The sequence below is a fragment of the Haliotis rubra genome, unplaced genomic scaffold, assembly GCF_003918875.1.
Source record: "Haliotis rubra isolate DU_JTF1 unplaced genomic scaffold, ASM391887v1 Scf444, whole genome shotgun sequence".
Lineage (NCBI taxonomy): Eukaryota > Metazoa > Mollusca > Gastropoda > Lepetellida > Haliotidae > Haliotis > Haliotis rubra.
Window position 1 is genome coordinate 543,241 of NW_025767129.1, and position 19,654 is coordinate 562,894.

The 19,654-nt window shown below is 43.4% G+C and overlaps 1 protein-coding gene across 2 annotated transcripts; it reads right to left on the reverse strand.

Moving 5' to 3' along the window:
- Positions 1-1,476: 1,476 nt before the first annotated feature.
- Positions 1,477-18,902, reverse strand: LOC124289617 (laccase-1-like). 2 transcript variants are annotated; one of them, XM_046726221.1, is made up of 11 exons: positions 18,829-18,902; positions 18,538-18,688; positions 14,164-14,384; positions 13,473-13,639; positions 11,861-12,111; positions 11,281-11,518; positions 10,608-10,785; positions 9,721-9,996; positions 7,531-7,716; positions 3,264-3,411; positions 1,477-1,937 (listed from the first exon to the last, which is right to left on the reverse strand). In XM_046726221.1, exons 2-11 carry the CDS (start codon positions 18,602-18,604, stop codon positions 1,651-1,653), a joined length of 2,019 nt encoding a protein of 672 aa, XP_046582177.1. In that variant the 5' UTR covers positions 18,605-18,688; positions 18,829-18,902; the 3' UTR covers positions 1,477-1,650. The 2 variants fall into 2 exon arrangements, with proteins under 2 accessions (XP_046582177.1, XP_046582176.1); XM_046726220.1 differs by having other exon boundaries at positions 18,538-18,864.
- Positions 18,903-19,654: the final 752 nt, after the last annotated feature.

Here is a 19,654-nt window from a genome sequence, read left to right on the forward strand (position 1 = left end):
CAGTTACCTGCAACAGGCACACAACAGGCATGATCTAACAGACATCAGTTACCTGTAACAAGCAGACAACAGCCGTGATCAAACAGACAGCAGTTACCTGTGACAGGCAGACAACAGGCATGATCAGACATCAGTTACCTGTAACAAGCAGACAACAGGCATGACCAAACAGACAGCAGTTACTAGTAACAAGCAGACAACACCCGCGATCAAACAGACATCAGTTACCTGTAAGAAGCAGACAACAGGCATGATCAAACAGACAGCAGTTACCAGTAACAGGCAGATAACAGGCATGATCAAACACACTGCTGTTACCTGTAACAAGCAGACAACAGGCATGATCAAACACACTGCTGTTACCTGTAACAGGTAGAAAGCCCCTCCATCATCAAACACATAGCTGTTACCTGTAAACAGGTAGATAACCACCGTGATCAAACACACATCAGTTACCTGTTAGAGGATCACGTGTGTTTATCATAGCATAAATAAAGTGTCAATGTCAAGTTGATGTTACAAAAACAAACGAGTTGATTTATAATAAATTCACCAAGTTTATTTACAAGTGTATTTGCAATGTATAATACATCATATAGTACTCTCTGACGGATTCTATATTTCCAAGTTGTATTGACCAAGTACACCTTTCCTGTCCAATTATACACTACACCTTTCCGTCAGTTAAGACTGAGTAAATGGTTTGTGTTAAATCCACACTAAAACTAGAATCAAATCTAGTTTGTACACCAATCCCCGTCTGTCCTATAAATATTCCGTGTTATAGTCTCCTTGCCATCACTTCCTGGTCTGCAGACTAAAGGACTTACCTGAGCCTAATTCTAACGTATTGTCTGCCAATTTCCTGATAACTGATTTATCAAATCTGCTCCAATGTCGACCTTACTCCTTCTATGCACTGCATATGACCACTCATAGCTGGCGGTTGTCAGACAAAACCCATCAATGACCTTCCAAGTATTGCACCGATGCCCTCACATGGAATCAACTGGCCTCTGTCATACAATATATACTCTATACTCTATACATACTTACATACTATATACAACAGTGGTGACAAGTGTCTTAGCGATGTAAGTCAACCTGATCAGATACATTGTTTTTATTTACATCTCTCTATATCAGGTGTCTATAATGTGCTTACTTCACTAACGTGGCCATGGACGGTGGATTGTTATATACACAGTACCTAACCAAAAGACCGCCTCCGTGGTGTAGTGGTTAGAGCGTCTGCCCGGAGAGCGGAAGGTCGCGGGTTCGATCCCCGACCGCGTCACACCAAAAGACGTTAAAATATGGTACTTGTTGGTCCCTGCCTGGCGCTCGACATTAATGGGTACAACAAGGACTGGTCGGCTCGGAGTCAGTATAATGTGTCTAAGGGGTATTCATGCTTCACTGCGGTATGGTATCTCAGTGAGCTAGCACTATAAAACCAGCTTCAGTCTGGGTTAGTACAAGCAGCCGCACATACACGTTCACACGCATGCACGTCGTCATATGAGCGAAATATTCTCAAGCACGACGTTAAACCCAATTTCACCTCACCTCACCTAACCAAAATATGTTTTGCAAGAACATATTCTGTTTCCTGAGATAAGAAATATATGATTGGGCTCCATGTCGCGTTCACAGGAGTTGAAAGATTTGACCATTGGTGGAGTCCCTGTGGACGGGTATACAGTAATACAACCACATGGATATACACAGTATTATCACAGTCAGTGAAGAACCTCGACGACGCCCTGAGTTACAAAATGTCAGATCGCCGTCAGACTCTCCACTGTACTGCCAGCTTCCGCACATGGGGAAGCGTTTAGGGGGGAGAGGCATATGGGACACCTCCCCAGTCTGGATGACCACGCCCATACCCAGCAGACTGTGGAATGTCACGTGACAGTGGAACAGCCAGAAACCTGAAAAACACGAGCAATGTATCAGTGGACACACATCGATCTCACCTTAGTCTGTCGTACAGACCCTGAAGCAAATATATCCAAGAAAGCCCACGCAAGTCATAGAAAATGTGGCAAGTCTAGATTTCCCCAGCTTCAGGCTGAAAATGAAGAAAGTCTTAGGGCTCCTTTAAATTATATATTTATTTTTTTTACAATGAACTTTTTTCAGTAAAATATGTCCATTTCAGAGACTAGTTGTTAGTCTAATCCAACCTGACCTCCTCACTTTCTGACCAACTGAGTTATGACCTTCTGCCCTCCTGCCCTCCTGATCTCCTGACCTCCAAACGCACCTGCCCTCCTGATCTACTGATCTCCTGACCTCCAAGCGCACCTGCCCTCCTGCCATCCTGGTCTCCTGACCAACTGACCTCCCAATCACCTGACCACTATTCACCACTACTACTTGTACGCTGTGCTATAGCAGGACTATCGCAAAGTGCGACCTTTAAGCCATCAAACTATTCAAATTGTTGAAATTTCTATCCTCGTTGATTCTGCAACAGTGACGTCATCGTGGTCTACATCGTCAGCATCATTGTTATCACCTTATATACCACAATACGTTGGTTATCTGTGTTATTATCTTGTCTATAGGGAGACCCGTGAAGGTCCGGGTTAGAATGAACCTTCAGTAACCCATGCTTGTCGTAGGAAGCGACTAACGGGATCGGGTGGTCAGACTCGCTGGCTTCGTTGACACATGTCATCGGTTCCCATTTGTGCAGATAGATGCTCATGCTGTTGATCACTGGATTGTATGGTCCAGACTCGATTATTTACAGACGGCCGCCTTATAGCTGGAATATTGCTTAGTGCGGCGTAAAACTAAACTCACTCACTCACTTGTCTCCCCCCAATTTACTCCCGGACGTTCAGGTAATAAACTAAGAAAAACGCAAACAGATCGGATTTCCAACGGAATGTTGTCATTTATGGCCACGCCGCTCTCTGATACGGCATGTCGACCCTGATCACGCAAGCGTCGATGTTGCCATTGCCTACCGTCGTATATTCTCCTGTTAAGAAAAGAAAGTCATGTCTATAAGAAAGTGCTTGCCGTAAACTGACACCGACATGCAGCACCCCACCCTGTACACTAGGTCCTGACACCGGACTTCACACCGGACTTCACACCTGATCGGAATGCGGCAGTCCGGGCTCGTGTTTCCAAGACCACTGCAGTGTAAGCATGCATGTCACATGTCACATACACCGGTCGCCCTCGACCACTTGGTTGTAACAGGATGTGTAAGTGATATCTTCTAGTCCCGAAGTACATACCTGGGTTATTGGCCTTGAATCGGACCACTGTGTAGCCGCCATTTGGAATGGTGACGGTATCTTTAGCTATTGGCGTGACAAGGTTCCTGCTAATCAAACCATCGGTGTCCAGTTTCATTACCTCTTGCAGAGTGGTGGAACTGTTTATCTAGACGATGAACCAAAGTTAAGAGCTTGTAGAAACATCTTCACATATTTCAGCATGCCGTCATTTTAAAACAACCATTCGATAATCCGGAAATGAGTTGATTGCTAGGATATTTCCGGGATTATTAACGGTATTTTACTATATACATATATTGTCTACAGGGAAATGCACGTGTTGTAACCCGCAAGTATGTTATGGTATCTATCAAGTCAAATTGTCATGACATCTTACAATCCTTATATTAACTGACTTAATCATAATAGCTAGACACAATCCTCATATCAATCCTTATTGGTATAACACATCAACTGAGCATGTTATAATCCCATATCAACCCTTTATGTTATAACTGACAGAACCACCCAGCATGTTAATCCCCATATCAACCCTTTATGTTATAACAACCACGACCACCTAACATATTATAACCCCCATATCAACCCTTATGTTATAACAGCCACAACCACCCAGAATGTTATAACCCCCATATCAACCCTTATGTTATAACAACCACAACCACCCAGAATGTTATAACCCCCATATCAACCCTTTATGTTATAACAGCTACAACCACCCAGCATACTATAATCCGCATATCAACCCTTTATGTTATAACAGCCACAACCACCCAGCATGTTATAACCCCCATATCAACCCTTTATGTTATAACAGCCACAACCACCCAGCATGTTATAATCCCATATCAACCCTTTATGTTATAACTGACACAACCACCCAGCATGTTAATCCCCATATCAACCCTTTATGTTATAACAACCACGACCACCTAACATATTATAACCCCCATATCAACCCTTATGTTATAACAGCCACAACCACCCAGAATGCTATAACCCCCATATCAACCCTTATGTTATAACAACCACAACCACCCAGAATGTTATAACCCCCATATCAACCCTTTATGTTATAACAGCTACAACCACCCAGCATACTATAATCCGCATATCAACCCTTTATGTTATAACAGCCACAACCACCCAGAATGTTATAACCCCCATATCAACCCTTTATGTTATAACAGCCACAACCACCCAGCATGTTATAATCCCCATATCAACCCTTTATCTTATAACAACCACAACCACCCAGCATGTTATAATCCCCATATAAACCCTTTTGTGTTATAACAGCCACAACCACCCAGCATGTTATAATCCCCATATCAATCCTTTTTGTTATAACAGCCACAACCACCAAGCATACTATAACCCCCATATCAACCCTTATGTTATAACAACCACCCAGAATGTTATAATCCCCATATAAACCCTTTTGTGTTATAACAGCCACAACCACCCAGCATACTATAATCCGCATATCAACCCTTTATGTTATAATAGCCACAACCACCCAGCATGTTATAACCCCCATATCAACCCTTAATGTTATAACAACCACAACCACCCAGCATGTTATGATCCCCATATCAACCCTTTTGTTATAACAGCCACAACCACCCATAATGTTATAATCCTCATATCAACCCTTTTTGTTATAACAGCCACAACCACCCGGCAGGTTATAATCCCCATATCAACCCTTAATGTTATAACAGCCACAACCACCCAGCATGTTATAATCCCCATATCAACCCTTTTGTTATAACAGCCACAACCACCCAGCATACTATAACCCCCATATCAACCCTTTATGTTATAACAGCCACAACCACCCAGCATACTATAATCCGGAAATCAACCCTTTATGTTATAACAGCCACAACCACCCAGCATGTTATAATCCCCATATCAACCCTTTATGTTATAACAGCCACGACCATCCAGCATGTTATAATCCCCATATAAACCCTTTATGTTATAACAACCACAACCACCCGGCATGTTATAATCCTCATATCAACCCTTTATGTTATAACAGCCACAACCACCCGGCAGGTTATAATCCCCATATCAACCCTTAATGTTATAACAGCCACAACCACCCAGCATGTTATAATACCCATGTCAACCTTATGTTATAACTGCCACAACCACCCTACATCTTATAATCCCCATATCAACCCTTTATGTTATAACAGCCACAACCACCCAACATGTTATAATCCCCATATCAACCCTTTATGTTATAACAGTCACTACCACCCAGCTTGTTATAATCCCCATATCAACCCTTTATGTTATAACAGCCACAACCACCCGGCAGGTTATAATCCCCATGTCAACCCTCATGTTATAACAGCCACAACCACCCAGCTTGTTATAATCCCCATGTCAACCCTTTATGTTATAACAGCCATATCAACCCTCATATTATAACAGCTACAACCACCCAGCATGTTATAATCCCCATGTCAACCCTTTATGTTATAACAGCCATATCAACCCTCATGTTATAACAGCCACAACCACCCAGCTTGTTATAATCCCCATGTCAACCCTTTATGTTATAACAGCCATATCAACCCTCATGTTATAACAGCCACAACAACCCAGCTTGTTATAATCCCCATGTCAACCCTTTATGTTATAACAGCCATATCAACCCTCATGTTATAACAGCCACAACCACCCAGCTTGTTATAATCCCCATGTCAACCCTTTATGTTATAACAGCCATATCAACCCTCATGTTATAACAACCACAACCACCCAGCTTGTTATAATCCTTATATCAGTCAAGAAAGAAATAATCCTCAAAATATTCCAGCCATGTATAGTATCATATCAACCGCTGAGATATGCTATTTCATATACCCATTGTTGATACCTCGTATGCCACTGCTACGCATTACATCGCATGTCAACCGACCCGTGAAGATCCGGGTTAGAATTGATCTTCAGCAACCCATGGTTGTCGTAAGAGGCGACAAACGTGATCGGGTGGTCAGGCTCGCTGACTTGGTTGACACAGTCATGTCATTGTATCAAGTGAGTAGGTCGATGCTCATGTCGATGATCACTGGACTGTCCTGTCTTCTCGACTATTTACAGTCCGATGTCATATAGCTGGAATATTGCTGAGTGCGGTGTAAAACAACAACCAAACCAAATCGGACATCAGCCGCATCTGAACATCGAAGGCAACATCGATACAACCATGTACATATGTCACACAAGTCTGACACCAGTCACCCCGACGTTAAGATGGTTATATATCTATGTCAATCTACAAGGTATTCCTGCGTCTAAATACGTTTGTGAACGACATAAACACAAGCTGTAGCTATCAGACCCTGGCACACAGGTGTGAACGACATAAACACAAGCTGTAGCTATCAGACCCTGGACACAGGTGTGAACGACATAAACACAAGCTGTAGCTATCAGACCCTGGCACACAGGTGTGAACGACATAAACACAAGCTGTAGCTATCAGACCCTGGCACACAGGTGTGAACGACATAAACACAAGCTGTAGCTATCAGACCCTGGCACACAGGTGTGAACGACATAAACACAAGCTGTAGCTATCAGACCCTGGACACAGGTGTGAACGACATAAACACAAGCTGTAGCTATCTGACCCTGGCAGGCAGGTATGCTTATTCTGTGTAGGTCCGCCGTGGATAACGTCCCGGCTAATAGTATGACCAATTCTTTAACACCTGCAAACGCGTAGATGCAAAACAAATACACGAGACAGCAATTTGCTGGGTTGCCGGCTGTTTCAGCGTGATGTAAGCCGATCAGATTCATATGGAAGAATCTAGGCCCAGGTTTGATTCCACATATGGCTATGATGTATGAGGCCCATTCTTGGAGCTGCCTGTTGTGCTGTTGCCGTTATACTGTTTAAAACGGCATAAATATATATTATTATTCATTAACTACACCCAGCTACATTTGACTAATTCTCGTCCCTGTGTTCACGTATTTGAAGGACATATGAACATTCGTCGAACTTTTGTTTTACGAAGGAGTTTATATTAAACCCTGTTATGTGGGTCCCCGATCCATTCTAGTTCATATGGATCTTTCTTAATAACCCCATACAGATCCTCTTATATAGCCCTTAGTTTTGAGGGCTGCGGAGGGGTCTGTTGGTGTGCGGTCCGTCTTTCAACATCCCCCCCTTCAGTTATCACGTATTTAACGGAATAACCCGAGCTGACCCGATGTTTACAGTACCGCGTACCTTGTCCATAGCAACCACCCGGAAGTTGTATCCATGGAGATGAAAGGGATGGTTGGTGCTGGTGAATGAGCCTTCATCAATGAGGATGATCTCCACCGTGTCGTCCAAGTCGACCTTCAGGACGTTGATGCACTCACAGTAGCGGTTACTGCAGTTCCTGGTGTTCTCGGGGGTACAAAACAGTTCCTGAAACAGACATCGAGCAGTCTTGTGTTGGGTAAGTCATTTCATTAAATGGGGAAGCAGTAGAGGGTAGAACGATGCTCCCAAGTTGCATTGTTGGACCATCCACCCATGATTCGTAAGAATAACACATGACCTTTAGTCTCAAAGTGTATCATCGTGAACAGTGAAGAGAGGTTGTGAGAGACTACCTGACAGTGTTTATATGACATTCATTCTGCTAACTGCAACATTCGCATTGTGGAATTGCGTGTACAATGGAATAAATGGTGCACAGTGTATCGATATATAGCGAAACGTTAACCTCGCGTGTCTGCGACAACTGCACAAGGTAAGAATCGCTACGTTCCTGTAAGGATACTGATTCAGAAGCTTGCCAACACACCTACCAGCTTACACCAGTCTTAAAATCATGGCCATCTGGTTTTGTGTCACATGAAAAACATTTAATGACTTTTGTTTAGATAGGACAAGGTCCCGTTCCCTTCACCGCTTCACTTGTTCGTAGTCGAAATATCATGTATCACCTGCATGTGAAGTGAGAATTGCCTCGTGTCAGTCAGGAGGATCAAATACATAACAATAACTACCTTTGACTGAAACAGCCGATTGTACATGTGGCACATCGTTGTACTGTGTCAGTAGTAACAACACACGTGTGGTTCATCGTGGTACTGTGTCAGTAGTAACAACATACATGTGGTACATCGTTGTACAGTGTAAGTAGTAACAATATACCTGTGGTACATCGTTGTACTGTGTCAGTAGTAACAACATACATGTGGTACATCGTTGTACTGTGTCCGGAGTAACAACATACATGTGGTACATCGTTGTACTTTGTCAGTAGTAACAACATACCTGTGGTACATCGTTGTACAGTGTCAGTAGTAACAACATACATGTGGTACATCGTTGTACAGTGTCAGGAGTAACAACATACCTGTGGTACATCGTTGTACTGTGTCAGTAGTAACAACATACATGTGGTACATCGTTGTACTGTGTCAGGAGTAACAACATACATGTGGTACATCGTTGTACTGTGTCAGGAGTAACAACATACATGTGGAACATCGTTGTACTGTGTCAGTAGTAACAACACACCTGTGGTACATCGTTGTACTGTGTCAGGAGTAACAACATACATGTGGTACATCGTTGTACTGTGTCAGGAGTAACAACATACATGTGGTACATCGTTGTACTGTTCGGAGTAACAACATACCTGTGGTACATCGTTGTACTGTGTCAGGAGTAACAACATACCTGTGGTACATCGTTGTACTGTGTCAGTAGTAACAACATACCTGTGGTACATCGTTGTACAGTGTCAGGAGTAACAACATACATGTGGTACATCGTTGTACTGTGTCAGGAGTAACAACATACATGTGGTACATCGTTGTACTGTGTCAGTAGTAACAACATACATGTGGTACATCGTTGTACTGTGTCAGGAGTAACAACATACATGTGGTACATCATTGTACTGTGTCAGTAGTAACAACATACCTGTGATACATCGTTGTACTGTGTCAGGAGTAACAACATACCTGTGGTACATCGTTGTACTGTGTCAGGAGTAACAACATACATGTGGTACATCGTTGTACTGTGTCAGTAGTAACAACATACATGTGGTACATCGTTGTACTGTGTCAGGAGTAACAACATACATGTGGTACATCGTTGTACTGTGTCAGTAGTAACAACATACATGTGGTACATCGTTGTACTGTGTCAGTAGTAACAACATACCTGTGGTACATCGTTGTACTGTGTCAGGAGTAACAACATACCTCTGGTACATCGTTGTACTTTGTCAGTAGTAACAACATACATGTGGTACATCGTTGTACTGTGTCAGGAGTAACAACATACCTGTGGTACATCGTTGTACTGTGTCAGGAGTAACAACATACCTGTGGTACATCGTTGTACTTTGTCAGTAGTAACAACATACATGTGGTACATCGTTGTACTGTGTCAGTAGTAACAACATACCTGTGGTACATCGTTGTACTGTGTCAGTAGAGGCGCCGAGGGTTCCTTGTTGTTGATGTTGTTGGCTTGTGGTGAGGGTAGATCTTTCTCCGTGGCCGACATGGGGTAGTACAGTTCATGGTGGAAGTGGTGGTTGTTGACCTTGTTAAAGTCAACTGTAAGGTAGAATTTCTTGTCAGGCTTCTCCTTGAGATCAACTGGATCAGCCAGAGTGGCATTCAGCAACGACACCGGCATTCTGTCCGGTGACCCTTTGTCGTTCAGGGGATTCAAAAGCTGAAGGAAAAGAAAACAATATGAAAACGATCTGGAAAAATGGTTTGGTTGTTGAAACAAAAGTCATGCATATTCAAGGAAGCGCCCTTATGAATGACATCTTCTAGACTATTGCATCTTGCTGACTGACGGTCGCTAAGAGCACTTACCCGAGGATGCACTAACCAAGAAGCAGTGTTTCGTGTTTACTCCGCAGCTTCTAGAACGCCAACTAATCAGTGACGTGTGTCTGCGTATTTACTGAGGCAGGATGAGTGTATCAACCTAACAATGGTTCTAATGTGAGTGAGCGACTTCTGCACGTCACAGCAATAATCAAACTTTGTCACGGCTGCCTGTTCAATCAGCCTCAACGAGTGGTTGGTAGCAGCGATGTCAGGTACTAGGGCACAACTAACCCAGGTTACAAATTAAGACCACCCGGTTTAAACTCCAAATATGGGCACTGGGATCACACACAGCGGGGCACAAAACACAAGCAAGAATCTTGAATTTACGTTATAGAGAAAAATACGAAACTGAATAAGTGTTCACACGAGTTTTCTACATTGGGTGCGTGAATCATATTAGGATATAAGTCTATGGGGGTCTGTTAGTAGCTTGGCGCCTACCTTCCCGATTCGCACTGCACTGTCGTAGTCAGTAGGTGCACTGGGCTCCGTCTCTGGGGCGCTGTCATATCTGAGGATGGCGACCTGTCTGGCCTTGTCCCCTTCGCAGTCGATCATGCCGCGAGCCCGGATCCAGTAGTTGCCCACAACCTGGTCTGCATCCAGCACAAAGTCGTACCTGCACAGACATGGGCATATGCACGGTGTCAGAGTTGTACCACCAAGTCATACCTGGACAGACATGGGCATATACACGGTGTCAGAGCTGTACCACCGAGTCGTATCTGCACAGACATGGGCATATGCACGGTGTCAGAGTTGTACCACCAAGTTGTACCTGCACAGACATGGGCATATACACGGTGTCAGAGCTGTACCACCAAGTCATACCTGGACAGACATGGGCATATACACTGTGTCAGGGCTGTACCACCGAGTCATATCTGCACAGACATGGGCATTTCTACGGTGTCAGGGCAATACCACCAAGTCATACCGGCACAGACATGGGCATATACACGGTGTCAGGGCAATACCACCAAGTCATATCTGCACAGACATGGGCATATACACGGTATCAGAGCTGTACCACCAAGTCATACCTGCACAGACATGGGTAGTTGTATTACATTGTATTGTTGTATATTATTTATTATTGTTGTATTATATTAACCTTTCTCCTGGGAAAACGTTGAATGAGCTGACGACGACAGGGTTGAAGGGAACTCCATCACTGGCAATCATGGTGACCTGATGGTCGTCTACGGAGATCTGGATGGGGCACTTCAGGAAGGCGCTGCTGATGACCCGGAAGCGATACCTGGTGTCCTTCTGTACACGGAACACGGAGTACGGGGTGTACACCGTCTCGTTGGTGTTTGGGTTGATGAAGTCCTGGTAGGCACCGCGGCCTGAACAGAACAAGCAGACACCATGCGTCACGTGTCAATGTTGAAATACGTTCGAGTTAATTCAAATTTAGAAATTTTATAGAAACTCTATCCCGCATTCAATTTCTTTTGGGACTGATGAACTCCTTGAACACTAGGATCACGGGTTCGGAGATTTGTCTTTTTTAAACTAGATGAAGTACATGTATGTCACTAACACGCCGAGAACGGTAACGAGGGATGCCAGCCCACGATGAGAGACCGACCATCCGCAGACCTACATGCAATAATCCTTCAGACAACAGCTGGCCGGAGTAAGATGGTTTTAGGGTGTAGTTACTGAGGGAAGGAGACACAACCTACCGTTAATAAGCATCGTGACTTTAGAGGTGAAGGCACCCACATACAGCAGCTCCGTGTAGCGTGTCGTGGACGTGCGAGTCAGCCAGTCATGCACAACCAAGGTATGTTCACGAAGGTCATGCTCGTAGAGGCTAGACGAGGGGTCACGTGATTTAGGTTCCCGGATGATCAGAGCACCAAAGACGCCGTCATTACGCTGCAGCCCGGAGTGGGAGTGCCAATACATGGTGCCTCGATTGGCTGCCTTAAACCTGGCGTACACAGACACGTGCAACAGTGAGTGAGTGAGTGAGTGAGTGATAGAGCGAGTGATTGATAGAGTTGGTGATGCATCGTTTCATGACGGCTGCCTATCGCCGAGGAACTCAGGACAATGGACACAAGAACTCCAGCTAACCCACGACAATGTATAAAGGGCGCAGGTCTTTGCAGTTACCTGATTAGCTTAAGGTAACAGTCGAATTCTTAAGAGAGAGAGCAACATATTCTAGTAATATCACGATCACTGTGAGCATCCGAGGAATCGCATCCGATGTTGAACCACTCTTCTACTAGTACAATATTTTTGCCAGAGTGGCGTACCAGCACTGGAAAATGGCTGAAGACGGGATGGGGTACTGGGTGGTCAGAGTGACGTACCTGTACTGGAAGCTGGATGAAGGCGGGATGGGGTACTGGGTGGTCAGAGTGACGTACCTGTACTGGAAGCTGGATGAAGGCGGGATGGGGTACTGGGTGGTCAGAGTGACGTACCTGTACTGGAAGCTGGATGAAGGCGGGATGGGGTACTGGGTGGTCAGGATAAAGTACCTGTACTGGAAGCTGGTTGAAGGCGGGATGGGGTACTGGGTGGTCAGGATAAAGTACCTGTACTGGAAGCTGGATGAAGGCGGTATGGGGTACTGGCTGGTCAGAGTGACGTACCTGTACTGGAAGCTGGATGAAGGCGGGATGGGGTACTGGGTGGTCAGGATAACGTTCCTGTACTGGAAGCTGGATGAAGGCGGGATGGGGTACTGGGTGGTCAGAGTGACGTACCTGTACTGGAAGCTGGATGAAGGCGGGATGGGGTACTGGGTGGTCAGAGTGACGTACCTGTACTGGAAGCTGGCTGAAGACGGGATGGGGTACTGGGTGGTCAGGATAACGTACCTGTACTGGAAGCTGGATGAAGGCGGGATGGGGTACTGGGTGGTCAGGATAGCGTCCCTGTACTGGAAGCTGGCTGAAGGCTGGATGGGGTACTGGGTGGTCAGAGTGACGTACCTGTACTGGAAGCTGGATGAATGCGGGATGGGGTACTGGGTGGTCAGGATAGCGTACCTGTACTGGAAGCTTGATGAAGGCTGGGTGGGGTTCTGGGTGGTCAGAGTGATGTACCTGTACTGGAAGCTGGCTGGATGAAGGCGGGATGGGGTACTGGGTGGTCAGGATAGCGTACCTGTACTGGAAGCTTGCTGAAGGCTGGATGGGGTACTGGGTGGTCAGAGTGACGTACCTGTACAGGAAGCTGGCTGAAGGCTAGATGGGGTACTGGGTGGTCAGATTGACGTACCTGTACTGGAAGCTGGATGAAGGCGGGATGGGGTATTGGGTGGTCAGAGTGACGTACCTGTACTGGAAGCTGGATGAAGGCGGGATGGGGCACTGGGTGATCATGGGGACGCCGTCATGATGCTGGGAACCTTTCTGGAAGACCCCGTGCCAGTGGATGGAGGTGCTCTCAGACCCTTCCATCCTGTTGTCCACGTTCACAACGACCATATCGTTTAGGCAGACCTGCGGAAGACATATTCATCACGTTTTGGCTAGATACACTTCCAACATGCAGACAGGGTTAATCAATATTTGTGGAAACATTTTCAGATTATATTTTTTTAACGATTTATTTAAAATGAAAAATTGTTCTAAATAGCAGATAAACATACTTTCTTCAGAAGGTACCCCAAATCAGCTGTATCTATGGCATAGCTCTCTGTCTGTAAAGTATACATCTGTAGAGACGTGCAACCCACTGACAGTGTTCACAAACCCACTATGTCCTACACCCCTTGGTAGAGTCCTCAAGCTCCCTGACATAAATAAACGTCGGTGGCTGCATCCCATCTGTTTCTGCATAGTATCTCCTAGCCTTCTTGCGGTGTCTACTACGTTCCATTAGCTTATTGAAACCCATGAGAACAGGAAGGTGATGACAAGATCTAGCAAGACAGTCAGTGCGAACTGACCTTCTAACCTACATCCAGAAGCGCCTTCCCGTTATAGACATGTTACACGACCAGGAAGTGCTAGTTTCCACCTACATGCAGGGCGGGACCGGGCAGCATCCTGTTGACGGTGATAATGGGTCTCCGGACGCCGTCAGCAGCGACACAGTGAGGTCGGTTGCAGTCGGTGATGTTGAAAGGACACGTGAAGCAGGCCTTGCTCAACACGTGATAGTATTCCAAGGTGAAGTTATACTCGCACGTCATGGGAGGGGCGCCATCAACACACTCACGTATACAGGGGTGGTCCTCGTACGCTGTCAACAAAATATACTTCATCAAACAGTTAAGACGGGAGTTATAGACAAAATATCGTTAATAACTTTCGTAGGATTAGGAAAAAAGTCAGATGATATGGGGAATGGAATGTTTAAATGTGGTCTTACGCTGTTTCTTTTTAAAGTTTTCTTTTATAACAAGAGAGGAGCACCAATAGGGATCTTCATGTAACGTGTAAATGTTCGGAATCGTACTGGAATTCGGCAAAACGAAACTTATAACAGCTGGGGTACCTTGCCGCCCGACTCTAGAAACGTTATGGGGTTATACAGATGTTGCTGACAATGAGTAGCGGCACCACACTGTTATTAATGGAATCCGAGAAGGGACATTGTCGCGTTGTCGCATTGTCGCCCCATCTAAGATGTGTCAAAAAAGCCCCAAAATGCACGACAACGCGACAATTCGACATATTTTGACCATGACAATTGTTGCTATGTCGCATTGTCGCCCTTTTTGAGGAATAGAAAAATATTATTCAAAACGCGACAATGCAACATCGCTACAATGCGACAAATTGCCGAAATGTCGCGTTGTCGCATTGTCGCACTTTCGTGCGTTGGTTAATTTTGCCTCATTTTGTTGTTTTTGAGAGGGCGACAACGCGACAACGCGACACTGTCCCTTCTCGGATTCCATAGTCATTAGTAAAGCGCCAAATCCAGGAAGTGCTTTGGGTTTAATGCCACTTTGAACTGTTTTCCAGTTCGACATTGTGTCAGCTCACTGTGTGAATCGGGATGCAGTTGTATGCCATGGTGAGTGAGTTAATGCTGCACAACGCCGCAGTAAACACGGTCTCACGGAAGGCAGCACCTGGCCATGTCTGGGCAACGCAAAGTATAGAACTAGAACACCCATCAATCAGGGCACGATGAGGCGATATCAACCACGACGACCGGATACTGCACAGTTACCTCCTCCTTCAGACAGTGCTTGTATCCTCTACCCAGACAGTGCTTGTATCCTCTACCCAGACAGTGCTTGTATCCTCTACCCAGACAGTGCTTGTATCCTCTACCCAGACAGTGCTTGTATCCTCTACCCAGACAGTGCTTGTATCCTCTACCCAGACAGTGCTTGTATCCTCTACCCAGACAGTGCTTGTATCCTCTACCCTAGCCTTGCTCAAGGGCCCTTATTCTCGAAACGTTCGTAGCCGTAAAAATTCTTAACTTTGATCGTAGCCAATGTGTTAAGAATGGGCTACGAACGTTTCGAGAATAGCTAGCCTGGGCTGTACTGAAGGCGAAGCCCATGGATGTATAGTAACTCTGTCCTTTAAGAGACACGTCTAGACGCCAGTCTTTTAGAAGGATATTTATAATGTTTTAGATTATCTCATTTAAACTATTAATTATTACTTTAGGGACTTGTCCAACCAGATTCTCTTCCGTGACATAACCCTAGTCACCATCCGATACTCTCGACTCTCTATTATTACCTAACTTTACACATCGACTCACTCCCCTTCAAATTTCACACTGAAAGGACTCATGATCACCCGACCAGTAAAATTAATTGATTTTGAAAAAGCATTTGACACTGTTTCTAAAGATTTTATCAACCTAGTTTTACATAAATTTGAATTTGGTCCTGAAATGATCAGATGGATAAATATATTGACTTTTGAAACAACATCTTGTGTTATCCAACAGGGTAATCTCTCTGAATATTTTGCTAATGAACGATGATGTAGACAGGGAGACCCTCTTTCCCCTTAATTTTCTTTTTCGTAGCTGAGATTCTTGGTTGTACGATAAGAAACAATGAAAACATTAAAGGTATTGTCATCAATGATAAGGAATATAAGCTGTATCAATACGCCGATGATACTGAACTATTTCTTGATGGAACCGAGAAGAGTTTATATCTTGCTTTTGACACAATTAATGCATTTTATAAAATGTCAGGTTTGAAAATTAAGTTAGACAAATCAAAAGCTATCTGGATTGGATCAAAAGCTAAATCTACTGATGAAATATGTAATCGCCTGACAATTGAATGGGTTACTGGTGAATTTGATGTACTAGGTATTAAACTTACTCCTGATCTTGAAAAACTATGGGTAATCAACACAAGAATAAGACTGGAAGAAATTAATAGACTCTTAGCATCTTAGAGAAAAAGACATTTAACACTTATTGGTAAAATAACAGTAATAAAAACCCTAGCAATCTCCAAATTAGTTCATATTTTCAATTTCTTGCCCAACCCAGAAGCAGAATTTATTACTTCGCTTGAAAAACTATTTTTTAAATTCATTTGGAATGATAAAAATGATAAAATAAAGAGGAGTGTAATAAAAAATAGATATGAAGAAGGAAGATTGAGAATGATTGATACAAATAGATTATTGATGAGTTGAAGTTATCCACTTTAAGAATTTATTTTTAAAAAATGTGAAAACAAAATCCATGCAAAATACCTTTTATTAAAGATATGTTTAATCTTGGAGGAAATTCTGAAAGAGACTGAAAACCCTTTTTGGCATGATGTGCTGAAAGCATGGAAACTACTTCACAAACAACATTATGTTGACCCAAATAACATTAATGAAATTTTATCCCAACAACTATGGTTCAATCACAACTTTAAAAACTCTACACATTTCATAAAGAATTGGGCAGAGAAAGGGATAATAAATATTGGAATATATGTGATGAAAACGGATTACTATCAATATAATAATTAAAAGAAAGTTATCATATCAAAAGGTATTTTTTTAGATGTTACATATTTACTGAACATATTACCTGAATCATGGAAACATACTTTAAAGCACTGTCACTCTATCCCAGTCAGTTATTTGAATATTAACCAATGCCAGATAAATTAAGTGTAAGCATCAAAAGGCTGCTGGATTTTTTATGATGAACTCAGTTGCAATGATAAATACCTAAACATTTGTAATAAATGGCAGCTTTTATTTCCTGAAATTGACTTTGATTGGAAAATATATTTATTTAGAAAGGACTGCAAGATACAAAGCTTATAGACTTTCAATATAGATTTCTACAAGGTATTATTTACACCAAAAAAGGAATTGGTCAAAATGAAAAACGTTGACAACAGTTTGTGTTGTTTTTACAAAGATGTAAATGGGAGTGTGTGTCATGTGTACTGGGAATGTCAGGAGACTCAAACCTTTTGGATAAACCTACAAACTTGGCTTCTAAAAATTTGTTTTCCTCAACCATTAATTTTATCAAAAAACATGATTTGGTTCGGTACTCCATATGAAAATAGAATTCTAAAGCACATCATCATTGCTGCGAAGAGACATATTCACATCTGCAGTTTAAAAGAAAATGAGTTTCCAAATCTAACTTTATATATAAAAACTCTTAAAGAAATATTCTTTATAGAAAATCATACATTGACAAAAAAAAAAAAAAATAATAATTTCAATGACAAATGGAGCCTTCTCTCCCCAGTACTAGATGACTCTAAACTGTATCGATTTGTACCCGACGTTACCTATACATGATTCATGTAATGATTTATGCATGTTTATGAATATACTAATATATTGGTATCTTATCTTTACATCATGTAGCTATATTACTTTAAGCCGTATCACGGCTTTATCTGTTATGTCTGTGATATTGTAATTTGGGGAACTAATAAAATAAATGCCGTTCATTTCGTCAAGGCCAGAGAATAACCACACCCACACCCCCCCAAAAAAAAAACATATTAATCTGGCAGGATGGGATCTTTGTTACAAGAAAAAAGGTTAACTCCACGAGTCCAAGATGTACATTCTTTAATGATGAGATGAGTCGAATAGTATTAATAAAATTTTCATCTTATTCCAATATGTCTTGCAACCAAATATCTTAATTTTGCTGTGTGAGGAAATCCTAGGAGATATCGTTTGATCTCACACAAGCAATATCTCCAGTGAAACATAGTTTAGGATGATAAATGAGGATACAAGTAAAGAAGTGCAGTGTATGCATGTCACCTCACACGCGGTGACATACTGAAAGAAACTGTAAAAAGGCACGATATTTGTGGTGTCTGATCCATACCACTCACTTAGGAGCCTTAACAAGTAAACCCAGCCAACATACCCCAACATTTCCTATATGGAGGGTTGATGAAGAAGGAATTACAACTACTTACTGAGCAGCTCTTGCTGTGCTGAGACTATGGTGACAACAGTTAGAAGAAGCTGCAGTGTTGACGTCATGCTGCTGCGGGAGGCGACAGTTATCGCCCCAGTGGTGCAGCCAACCCATTTATACCCAGCCCGTCACACACCGGCGCGTCAGACCTGAAAATAACCTTCCAATACATAGTGTTTTTTACATGGGTATTACGCTGTGTGGCTTTACTTATGCTTGACGCAAGATATACGTATGTCTATATGGGCTTTCCCCGAATGTAACCGGAGTCAATGTAGATGAATATCACCTCCCGCACAGTAGCTGGAAACACAGGGTGGCACCACAACACGCACGTCGTGAATACTTCTTGGTTCATACAAAATATATAATCTTCTTGGTACTTCCTTATACCAGGTTGGTGTGTGTGTGATCACAGGAGTGTGTCGGCGAATGAGTGAGTGTAAAGAGAGTGGGGTTATTGAAGCAAATGGGTATTAATGTGAGTGGTAAAGGAAGGGGCTTGGTGAACGGCTAAATGAGTATGTCAGTGGGTAGTGGACAGAAGAAGGCGTCATGCGGGTGGGTAGATGGATGGTTGGACTGAAGTTGGTGTTTTGGATGGTGGCTGACAGAGATGCTACGTGGAAATATGAGGGTGGGGGGTGGACTTGGAAGGTGAGCGAATTCAGTGAATGAGTAAGTGATCAGAAATGGGGAAATTCAGCAAAGGAGTGAATGTATGTGACGGCGCCATAGAAGTCGGGGAGGGGTGTGGGTGTTTGGGGCGTGTGTGGTGTGGTTGGTGTGTTTGTGTGTGTATGTGTGTGTGTGTGTGAGAGAGGGTGTGTGTGTGTGTGTGTGCGTGCGTGTGTGTGTGTGTGTGTGTGTGTGTGTGTGTGTGTGTGTGTGTGCGTGTGTGTGCGTGCGTGTGTCTCAGTGTGTGTCATAATGCTTCCTTCTTGCTTCTCTACCCAGAATATAAATCGTCACAATACATCAAATGGCTCCAAGTTCTAAGGAGGCCCTATAAATACATTTCAAAGACATTAGACACAAACATGATCTTTGTACTTTATCACTAGAGCTCGAGCCATTGTCGATACCAAATCAGTCAGTGCTGGGTGTGTTTTGTT

Bases quoted from the DNA above. Each gene is read 5' to 3' on its own strand.
- LOC124289617 (XM_046726221.1), bottom strand. From the start codon at position 18,604: ATGACGTCAACACTGCAGCTTCTTCTAACTGTTGTCACCATAGTCTCA. The intron at 12,112-13,472 runs GTACGTCACTCT...TGTGTACGCCAG, and splicing joins TCATCCAGCTTCCAGTACAG to GTTTAAGGCAGCCAATCGAG. The intron at 10,786-11,280 runs GTTAATATAATA...ATGTCTGTGCAG, and splicing joins AACGTTTTCCCAGGAGAAAG to GTACGACTTTGTGCTGGATG.